Source organism: Cherax quadricarinatus, chromosome 5 (assembly GCF_038502225.1).
Source record: "Cherax quadricarinatus isolate ZL_2023a chromosome 5, ASM3850222v1, whole genome shotgun sequence".
Classification (NCBI taxonomy): Eukaryota; Metazoa; Arthropoda; class Malacostraca; order Decapoda; family Parastacidae; genus Cherax; species Cherax quadricarinatus.
Genome location: NC_091296.1, coordinates 74,931,047 through 74,943,148, shown reverse-complemented (window position 1 = coordinate 74,943,148; position 12,102 = coordinate 74,931,047). Strand labels below are relative to the sequence as shown.

General features: G+C 43.5%; 1 protein-coding gene across 3 annotated transcripts in view; it reads left to right on the top strand.

Annotated features, from left to right (window-relative positions):
• Window positions 1-6,308, top strand: part of LOC128684750 (sodium channel protein Nach-like) — a 32,995-nt gene extending 26,687 nt beyond the window's left edge. Inside the window, exon 12 of one of the 3 annotated variants that reach the window (XM_070105062.1) lies at window positions 5,292-6,308. In XM_070105062.1, coding sequence (XP_069961163.1) covers window positions 5,292-5,464 — 173 coding nt within the window. In that variant the 3' untranslated portion in view covers window positions 5,465-6,308. The remainder of the gene's footprint in view (window positions 1-5,291) is intronic. The other 2 variants (XM_070105053.1, XM_070105068.1) reach the window with 2 other exon arrangements.
• Window positions 6,309-12,102: the final 5,794 nt, after the last annotated feature.

The following is a 12,102-nucleotide window of genomic DNA, read 5'->3' as shown; positions in this document are numbered from 1 at the left end:
AAATGTACCTACTGAGACACTGTTAAATGTACCTACCACTGAGACTGGTGGTTAAATGTACCTACCACTGAGACTGGTGGTTAAATGTACCTACCACTGAGACTGGAGGTTAAATGTACCTACCACTGAGACTGGTGGTTAAATGTACCTACCACTGAGACTGGTGGTTAAATGTACCTACCACTGAGACTGGTGGTTAAATGTACCTACCACTGAGACTGGTGGTTAAATGTACCTACCACTGAGACTGGTGGTTAAATGTACCTACCACTGAGACTGGTGGTTAAATGTACCTACCACTGAGACTGGTGGTTAAATGTACCTACCACTGAGACTGGTGGTTAAATGTACCTACCACTGAGACTGGTGGTTAAATGTACCTACCACTGAGACTGGTGGTTAAATGTACCTACCACTGAGACTGGTGGTTAAATGTACCTACCACTGAGACTGGTGGTTAAATGTACCTACCACTGAGACTGGTGGTTAAATGTACCTACTACTGAGACTGGTTAAATGTACCTACCACTGGACTGGTGGTTAAATGTACCTACCACTGAGACTGGTGGTTAAATGTACCTACCACTGAGACTGGTGGTTAAATGTACCTACCACTGAGACTGGTGGTTAAATGTACCTACCACTGAGACTGGTGGTTAAATGTACCTACCACTGAGACTGGTGGTTAAATGTACCTACTGAGACACTGGACTGGTTAAATGTACCTACCACTGAGACTGGTGGTTAAATGTACCTACCACTGGTTAAATGTACCTACCACTGAGACTGGTGGTTAAATGTACCTACCACTGAGACTGGTGGTTAAATGTACCTACCACTGAGACTGGTGGTTAAATGTACCTACCACTGAGACTGGTGGTTAAATGTACCTACCACTGAGACTGGTGGTTAAATGTACCTACCACTGAGACTGGTGGTTAAATGTACCTACCACTGAGACTGGTGGTTAAATGTACCTACCACTGAGACTGGTGGTTAAATGTACCTACCACTGAGACTGGTGGTTAAATGTACCTACCACTGAGACTGGTGGTTAAATGTACCTACCACTGAGACTGGTGGTTAAATGTACCTACCACTGAGACTGGTGGTTAAATGTACCTACCACTGAGACTGGTGGTTAAATGTACCTACTGAGACTGGTTAAATGTACCTACCACTGCTGGTTACATGTCCCTACCACTGAGACTGGTGGTTAAATGTACCTACCACTGAGACTGGTGGTTAAATGTACCTACCACTGAGACTGGTGGTTAAATGTACCTACCACTGAGACTGGTGGTTAAATGTACCTACCACTGAGACTGGTGGTTAAATGTACCTACCACTGAGACTGGTGGTTAAATGTACCTACCACTGAGACTGGTGGTTAAATGTACCTACCACTGAGACTGGTGGTTAAATGTACCTACCACTGAGACTGGTGGTTAAATGTACCTACCACTGAGACTGGTGGTTAAATGTACCTACCACTGAGACTGGTGGTTAAATGTACCTACCACTGAGACTGGTGGTTAAATGTACCTACCACTGAGACTGGTGGTTAAATGTACCTACCACTGAGACTGGTGGTTAAATGTACCTACCACTGAGACTGGTGGTTAAATGTACCTACCACTGAGACTGGTGGTTAAATGTACCTACCACTGAGACTGGTGGTTAAATGTACCTACCACTGAGACTGGTGGTTAAATGTACCTACCACTGAGACTGGAGGTTAAATGTACCTACCACTGAGACTGGAGGTTAAATGTACCTACCACTGAGACTGGTGGTTAAATGTACCTACCACTGAGACTGGTGGTTAAATGTACCTACCACTGAGACTGGTGGTTAAATGTACCTACCACTGAGACTGGTGGTTAAATGTACCTACCACTGAGACTGGTGGTTAAATGTACCTACCACTGAGACTGGTGGTTAAATGTACCTACCACTGAGACTGGTGGTTAAATGTACCTACCACTGAGACTGGTGGTTAAATGTACCTACCACTGAGACTGGTGGTTAAATGTACCTACCACTGAGACTGGTACCTACCACTGAGACTGGAGGTTAAATGTACCTACCACTGAGACTGGTGGTTAAATGTACCTACCACTGAGACTGGTGGTTAAATGTACCTACCACTGAGACTGGTGGTTAAATGTACCTACCACTGAGACTGGTGGTTAAATGTACCTACCACTGAGACTGGTGGTTAAATGTACCTACCACTGAGACTGGTGGTTAAATGTACCTACCACTGAGACTGGTGGTTAAATGTACCTACCACTGAGACTGGAGGTTAAATGTACCTACCACTGAGACTGGTGGTTAAATGTACCTACCACTGAGACTGGAGGTTAAATGTACCTACCACTGAGACTGGAGGTTAAATGTACCTACCACTGAGACTGGTGGTTAAATGTACCTACCACTGAGACTGGTGGTTAAATGTACCTACCACTGAGACTGGTGGTTAAATGTACCTACCACTGAGACTGGTGGTTAAATGTACCTACCACTGAGACTGGTGGTTAAATGTACCTACCACTGAGACTGGTGGTTAAATGTACCTACCACTGAGACTGGTGGTTAAATGTACCTACCACTGAGACTGGTGGTTAAATGTACCTACCACTGAGACTGGTGGTTAAATGTACCTACCACTGAGACTGGTGGTTAAATGTACCTACCACTGAGACTGGAGGTTAAATGTACCTAACTGGTGGTTAAATGTACCTACCACTACCTACCACTGAGACTGGAGGTTAAATGTACCTACCACTGAGACTGGAGGTTAAATGTACCTACCACTGAGACTGGTGGTTAAATGTACCTACCACTGAGACTGGTGGTTAAATGTACCTACCACTGAGACTGGTGGTTAAATGTACCTACCACTGAGACTGGTGGTTAAATGTACCTACCACTGAGACTGGTGGTTAAATGTACCTACCACTGAGACTGGACTGGTGGTTAAATGTACCTACCACTGAGACTGGTGGTTAAATGTACCTACACACTGGTTAAATGTACCTACCACTGAGACTGGTGGTTAAATGTACCTACCACTGAGACTGGTGGTTAAATGTACCTACCACTGAGACTGGTGGTTAAATGTACCTACCACTGAGACTGGAGGTTAAATGTACCTACCACTGAGACTGGTGGTTAAATGTACCTACCACTGAGACTGGAGGTTAAATGTACCTACCACTGAGACTGGTGGTTAAATGTACCTACCACTGAGACTGGTGGTTAAATGTACCTACCACTGAGACTGGAGGTTAAATGTACCTACCACTGAGACTGGTGGTTAAATGTACCTACCACTGAGACTGGTGGTTAAATGTACCTACCACTGAGACTGGAGGTTAAATGTACCTACCACTGAGACTGGTGGTTAAATGTACCTACCACTGAGACTGGTGGTTAAATGTACCTACCACTGAGACTGGTGGTTAAATGTACCTACCACTGAGACTGGTGGTTAAATGTACCTACCACTGAGACTGGAGGTTAAATGTACCTACCACTGAGACTGGTGGTTAAATGTACCTACCACTGTTAAATGTACCTACCACTGAGACTGGTGGTTAAATGTACCTACCACTGGGACTGGAGGTTAAATATACCTACCACTGAGACTGGTGGTTAAATGTACCTACCACTGGGACTGGAGGTTAAATGTACCTACCACTGAGACTGGTGGTTAAATGTACCTACCACTGGGACTGGAGGTTAAATATACCTACCACTACTGGTGGTTAAATGTACCTACCACTGAGACTGGTGGTTAAATGTACCTACCACTGAGACTGGTGGTTAAATGTACCTACCACTGAGACTGGTGGTTAAATGTACCTACCACTGAGACTGGTGGTTAAATGTACCTACCACTGAGACTGGTGGTTAAATGTACCTACCACTGGGACTGGTGGTTAAATGTACCTACCACTGTATGACTGGAGGTTAAATGTACCTACCACTGAGACTGGTGGTTAAATGTACCTACCACTGAGACTGGAGGTTAAATGTACCTACCACTGAGACTGGAGGTTAAATGTACCTACCACTGAGACTGGTGGTTAAATGTACCTACCACTGAGACTGGAGGTTAAATGTACCTACCACTGAGACTGGAGGTTAAATGTACCTACCACTGAGACTGGTGGTTAAATGTACCTACCACTGAGACTGGAGGTTAAATGTACCTACCACTGAGACTGGAGGTTAAATGTACCTACCACTGAGACTGGAGGTTAAATGTACCTACCACTGAGACTGGAGGTTAAATGTACCTACCACTGAGACTGGAGGTTAAATGTACCTACCACACTGTTAAATGTACTACCACTGGAGGTTAAATGTACCTACCACTGAGACTGGTGGTTAAATGTACCTACCACTGGGACTGGTGGTTAAATGTACCTACCACTGAGACTGGAGGTTAAATGTACCTACCACTGAGACTAAAGGTTAAATGTATCTACCACTGAGACGACGTTAAATGTACCTACCACTGAGACTAAAGGTTAAATGTACCTACCACTGAGACGACGTTAAATGTACCTACCACTGAGACGACGTTAAATGTACCTACCACTGAGACGACGTTAAATGTACCTACTGTTGAGACTAGATGTTAAATGTAGACCTTTTGTGAGATGCTCTTGACATGTGTACACTTGAACCACATTGGTGAAGGTTTACTGTGTATTCTTAAACCCCACACTGTTTTTTATTGACTGATAATTTCCATATGTATATCTTTCACTGTTTTACATCTATGGTACTTCTACGTTCCCTTCTGTTTTTCTTCTCTTTAACTTTTACATTTCTACTTTGCTTTCTTTATCAAATTGTTCCATGAACTAAATTATCTCAATTATCCCTCCCACAAAACTACAATTTATTTCGTATTTACCTGTAGCATTAATTTATACATAGTACTGACATACAGTACTGTATATATTAATTATCATCACTAAAATATATTATTATTGTTCACGGGAAAGTGCTGAACCTGTAAGGGTCATATACAAGCAATGTTTGAAATATTTTCTTGACGACTCCTATATACATAACACTTTGAAAGTTGTGTTATGTATACAGGAGCAGGCAAATATTAAGTGTTCAAAAATAGTATAGAAATAATAGATGCTTTTGAAAGAAAATTGAGTTTTATTGTGTAGCAAACTACCGTGTATAGCCTTTACTGTATATTATGAGGCTTAGCATAAGGTGATATGTCAGATTTGTAAATAAAAATCCTTCATGTACAGGTGAACTGGGAGGATATACTGGTGTCTTCCTCGGCTGCTCCTTCATCACGTTCATTGAGACATTTGTCTTCTTTGGTCTCATCCTTGCTGTTTTTGTGAGGAAGATCAACATAAAATTCTGCAACAGTGTTCGCCTGTCTCCCTCTAAGTCATCTTCACATGAGATGAAGTAACATCTCTTATACCTATAGTGATTCATCACAACAGACCATCCACTACCAAAAATAAATTATCTGCTTCAATTCCTCAGTTGACTATCCTCAGTAAATTATCTTATGTTCACTTTCCTTTATCAAGTGATTCTCAGGTGTAAAACCTAAATATTTTAAAAGTCTCCAAATTACTTAAAATTGCAAATCAGAAGTTATCAGATTCACAATTTTCCTCGCAGAAGGAAGGATGGGGATACCCTAAGCAACAAATGCATCCCCATTTAGCACTGTCTTGAGCTTAGTTCACCTGGAAAACTTGCAACATAACATAAATGTATAGGACCTGTAGCAGTAGCAGTTTGTAGTTTTAATTTAGCATTTTCGTTTGTTCTCACAAACTTGTAATACTGTATCTGTACTATAGTAGGAGTCAAGTGCCATCTCTTTTTTTTCTTTAAGATGTACTCTCCTGTATTTTTCTCATTTATTAATTATTTTAAGTATATCTGTCGTAGTTTTGCACTGGTATCCACTGGAGAACTGAGATAATTCCAAGCCGGTCTTATCACAAGCATTAACATCAATTTACCACTGCTACATTTGTCTTCCTAACTAGTTGGAAGCTGACTGGTGCTAAATACAGTATCAGTCAGAGATATTATCCGCTATAGACAATGTAAACACGAACTTAAATGTTACAGCTATTATGTTCTCTTACGCTTCTTAGAATGTTCCGTAACAAGTAGATTTATATTTTTACCAGTGTCAGGGGAAATATAGTTTATTAATAATATAGATTTAACAAAATACAATCTACACAGCCCAGCATAACAAAAACATGTGAAATTTGTTTTCTTAGGAAAAATGCTGTATATATTTTCCGGAAATACGGTAATTTATAGGTAAATAGATGGCCTATATTGTATTTAATAAAAATTATGTTATTGGAAAATGGGAAACTGAGCCTGCGCCTGCGCAGAAGGGACTCGCCATTTTGTTTGAATTGAGTAACAGACGTTGTGAATAATGGAAAGAATTTTTCGTGCTCTAGAGGTTAAAACTGGGCTGACACCTCTCAAATAGGAGCCGAAATTGTTGGATGTGCATTCCTGCATAATTTGAGTATCAGGCGACAGGACAGGACAACTCCAGGAATCTCGGATAAGCTGTCTAATTAATGTTTAAATTCTGGCCAGTAAATTTTTCATAAATGTAGGCAAAAGGGGGGGAGGGAGGGGTCCTGTACATGACACATTAATCTCCAGTCAAATTGGTGAGTGATTTTAAGATATTCTCCTTCTGTTCTGTAAATGTGTTTATATATAATCCTTTTTTTAATTTTAATATACAGTCCACAAATTTATATATTTACCAGCATTCCTGGTGATGTATATTTCATTTATAATTAATAGGTTCAGAGCAACTTGTGGATATGACAGTGGTAGGTATCGAAGGGGGACATTTCTGCGACCTAGGTGTCCCAAATTCCTACTTGCCTAACTGATAAATAATAATTATCCTTATTCATTTACTGTTATGTACATAATGAGTTACATCCAAGTAAATGCAATTTTCCACACCACATGTTACTGTACAAAATAGTACACAGGTTACATTTATTCCAAAACTAAAATTATGTACTGTACGTGTACATTCAACAAAGAACAAGACGATAAGTTACAAACTGTGTTGATGTAACATATAATGGAGTACTGTGCTATAGGTCAACCTCACTGTACGTACCAATATAAATATATATAGAGTGAATATAAAAAAAAATAACATGGCAATTGATCTTAAAATTCTGGTATTTAAAAGCTTATTTTTTTCCATAAAGTCTTGACATGTGTCATGCTAAGTATGACATATCTTACAGGATTATAGGTAGAGTAGTATCTATCATGTCAAGATATGACATATAACATGACCCATGTTTTTGGCCCAAGTATTTTTTTTGTGTAGAATAATGACCTCTTTTAAAATTGCCTAGTTTGAAGTGGTCCTGTTTGTGGAACTGTTTAACAATGTTAAACAAGGCTAACCTGTACTAACATTTTCAATTGCCATGTTACCACAGCACATTGTATGTGATCACTAGACTTAATATCACCGCTCACTGTTGCCCAAAAGTTATGACTGTATTATGTAATAAGTGAAATATAAAAAGTTGTCTTGATCCATTTCGCTTGGGTAATAAAATGCTTGGTGTTTGTGTGTGTGTGTGTGTGTGTGTGCATACTCACCTATTTGTACTCACCTGTTTGTGGTTGCAGGGGTCGAGTCTTAGCTCCTGGCCCCGCCTCTTCACCGGTTGCTACTGGGCCCTCTCTCTCCCCGCTCCATGAGCTTTATCAAACCTCGTCTTAAAACTGTGTATGGTTCCTGCCTCCACTACGTCATTTTCTAGGCTATTCCACTGCCTTACAACTCTATGACTGAAGAAATACTTCCTAATATCTCTCTGACTCATTTGTGTCTTCAGCTTCCAATTGTGGCCTCTTGTTTCTGTGTCCCCTCCCTGGAACATCCTGTCTTTGTCCACCTTGTCTATTCCACGCAGTATTTTATATGTCGTTATCATGTCTCCCCTGACCCTCCTGTCCTCCAGTGTCGTCAGGCCGATTTCCCTTAATCTTTCTTCATAGGACATTCCTCTTAGCTCTGAAACTAACCTTGTCGCAAACCTTTGTACTTTCTCTAGTTTCTTGATGTGCTTTATCAAGCGCGAGTTCCAAACAGGTGCTGCATACTCCATATGGGCCTGACATACACGGTGTACAGTGTCTTGAACGATTCCTTACTAAGGTATCGGAATGCTGTTCTCAGGTTTGCCAGGCGCCCATATGCTGCAGCAGTTATCTGATTGATGTGTGTTTCCGGAGACATGCTCGGTGTTATACTCACCCCAAGATCTTTCTCCTTGAGTGAGGTTTGCAGTCTTTGGCCACCTAGCCTAAACTCTGTCTGTGGTCTTCTGTGCCCTTCCCCTATCTTCATGATTTTGCATTTGGCAGGATTAAATTCGAGAAGCCATTTGCTGGACCAGGTGTCCAGTCTGTCCAGGTCTCTTTGAAGTCCTGCCTGGTCCTCATCAGATTTAATTCTCCTCATTAACTTCACATCATCTGCAAACAGGGACACTTCTGAGTCTAACCCTTCCATCATGTCGTTCACATATACCAAAAATAGCACTGGTCCTAGGACCGACCCCTGTGGGACCCCACTCGTCACAGGTGCCCACTGTGATACATCATTACGTACCATGACTCGTTGTTGCCTCCCTGTCAGGTATTCTCTGATCCATTGCAGTGCCCTTCCTGTTATATGCGCCTGATGCTCTAGCTTCTGCACTAATCTCTTGTGAGGAACTGTGTCAAAGGCCTTCTTGCAGTCCAAGAAGATGCAATCAACCCACCCCTCTCTCTCGTGTCTTACTTCTGTTATTTTATCATAAAACTACAGAAGGTTTGTGACACAGGATTTGCCTTCCATGAATCCGTGCTGGTTGGCATTTATACTCTTGTTCCGTTCCAGGTGCTCCACCACTCTCCTCCTGATAATCTTCTCCATAACTTTGCATACTATACACGTCAATGACACAGGTCTATAGTTTAGTGCCTCTTTTCTGTCTCCTTTTTTAAAAATGGGAACTACATTTGCGCGCGCGTGTGTGTGTGTGTGTGTGTGTGTGTGTGTGTGTGTGTGTGTGTGCGTGCGTGTGTGTGTGTGTGTGTGTGTGTGTGTGGGGGGGTGTGTGTGTGTGTGTGTGTGTGTGTGTGTGCGTGTGTGTGTGTGTGCGTGTGTGATTGTGCGTGCGTGCGTGTGTGTGTGTGTGTGTGTGTGCGTGTGTGTGTGAGTGTGAGTGTGTGTGTGTGTGTGTGTTTGTGTGTGTTTGTGTGTGTGCGCGCGCGTGCGGTGTGTGTGTGTGTGCACGGTGTGTGTGTGCAGTGTGTGTTTGTGTGTGCACGCGCGCGCGGTGTGTGTGTGTGTGTGGGTTTGTGTATGTGTGTGCGTGCGTGCGTGCGTGTATGTGTGTGTGTGTGCGCGTGTGTGTGTGTGTGTGTGTGTGTGTGTGTGCGTGCGTGCGTGCGTGTGTGTGTGTGTGTGTGTGTGCGTGCGTGTGTGTGTGTGTGTGTGCGTGTGCGTGTGCGTGTGCGTGTGCGTTTGTGTGTGCGTGTGTGTGCGTGTGCGTACTCACCTATTTGTACTCACCTATTTGTGGTTGCATGGGTCGAGTCCTAGCTCCTGGCCCCGCCTCTTCACCGGTTGCTACTAGGCCCTCTCTCTCCCCGCTCCATGAGCTTTATCAAACCTCGTCTTAAAACTGTGTATGGTTCCTGCCTCCACTACGTCATTTTCTAGGCTATTCCACTGCCTTACAACTCTATGACTGAAGAAATACTTCCTACTATCTCTCTGACTCATTTGTGTCTTCAACTTCCAATTGTGGCCTCTTGTTTCTGTGTCCCCTCCCTGGAACATCCTGTCTTTGTCCACCTTGTCTATTCCACGCAGTATTTTATATGTCGTTATCATGTCTCCCCTGACCCTCCTGTCCTCCAGTGTCGTCAGGCCGATTTCCCTTAATCTTTCTTCATAGGACATTCCCCTTAGCTCTGGAACTAACCTTGTCGCAAACCTTTGTACTTTCTCTAGTTTCTTGACGTGCTTTATCAAGTGCGGGTTCCAAACAGGTGCTGCATACTCCAGTATGGGCCTGACATACACGGTGTACAGTGTCTTGAATGATTCCTTACTAAGGTATCGGAATGCTGTTCTCAGGTTTGCCAGGCGCCCATATGCTGCAGCAGTTATCTGATTGATGTGTGCTTCCGGAGACATGCTCGGTGTTATACTCACCCCAAGATCTTTCTCCTTGAGTGAGGTTTGCAGTCTTTGGCCACCTAGCCTATACTCTGTCTGTGGTCTTCTGTGCCCTTCCCCTATCTTCATGACTTTGCATTTGGCAGGATTAAATTCGAGAAGCCATTTGCTGGACCAGGTGTCCAGTCTGTCCAGGTCTCTTTGAAGTCCTGCCTGGTCCTCATCAGATTTAATTCTCCTCATTAACTTCACATCATCTGCAAACAGGGACACTTCTGAGTCTAACCCTTCCGTCATGTCGTTCACATATACCAAAAATAGCACTGGTCCTAGGACCGACCCCTGTGGGACCCCACTCGTCACAGGTGCCCACTGTGATACATCATTACGTACCATGACTCGTTGTTGCCTCCCTGTCAGGTATTCTCTGATCCATTGCAGTGCCCTTCCTGTTATATGCGCCTGATGCTCTAGCTTCTGCACTAATCTCTTGTGAGGAACTGTGTCAAAGGCCTTCTTGCAGTCCAAGAAGATGCAATCAACCCACCCCTCTCTCTCGTGTCTTACTTCTGTTATTTTATCATAAAACTCCAGAAGGTTTGTGACACAGGATTTGTGCGTGTGTGTGTGTGTGTACTCACCTAGTTGTACTCACCTAGTTGAGGTTGCGGGGGTCGAGTCCGAGCTCCTGGCCCCGCCTCTTCACTGATCGCTACTAGGTCACTCTCCCCGAGCCGTGAGCTTTATCATACCTCTGCTTAAAGCTATGTATGGATCCTGCCTCCACTACATCGCTTCCCAAACTATTCCACTTACTGACTACTCTGTGGCTGAAGAAATACTTCCTAACATCCCTGTGATTCATCTGTGTCTTCAGCTTCCAACTGTGTCCCCTTGTTACTGTGTCCAATCTCTGGAACATCCTGTCTTTGTCCACCTTGTCAATTCCTCTCAGTATTTTGTATGTCGTTATCATGTCCCCCCTATCTCTCCTGTCCTCCAGTGTCGTCAGGTTGATTTCCCTTAACCTCTCCTCTTAGGACATACCTCTTAGCTCTGGGACTAGTCTTGTTGCAAACCTTTGCACTTTCTCTAGTTTCTTTACGTGCTTGGCTAGGTGTGGGTTCCAAACTGGTGCCGCATACTCCAATATGGGCCTAACGTACACGGTGTACAGGGTCCTGAATGATTCCTTATTAAGATGTCGGAATGCTGTTCTGAGGTTTGCTAGGCGCCCATATGCTGCAGCAGTTATTTGGTTGATGTGCGCTTCAGGAGATGTGCCTGGTGTTATACTCACCCCAAGATCGTGTGTGTGTGCGTGCGTGCGTGCGTGTGTGTGTGCGTGTGTGCGTGTGCGTGTGTGTGTGCGTGTGCGTGTGTGTGTGCGTGTGTGTGTACTCACCTAGTTGATGTTGCGGGGGTCGAGTCCGAGCTCCTGTGTGTACTCACCTAATTGTACTCACCTAATTGTGGTTGCAGGGGTCGAGACTCAGCTCCTGGCCCCGCCTCTTCACTGATTGCTACTGGGTCCTCTCTCTCTCTGCTTCCTGAGCTTTGTCATACCTCTTCTTAAAACTATGTATGGTTCCTGCTTCCACTACTTCACTTGCTAGGCTATTCCACTTGCTGACAACTCTATGACTGAAGAAATACTTCCTAACGTCCCTGTGACTCGTCTGAGTCTTCAGCTTCCAGTTGTGACCCCTTGTCCCTGTGTCCCCTCTCTGGAACATCCTATCTCTGTCCACCTTGTCTATTACCCGCAGTATCTTGTATGTCGTTATCATGTCTCCCCTGACCCTTCTGTCCTCCAGTGTCGTCAGTCCGATTTC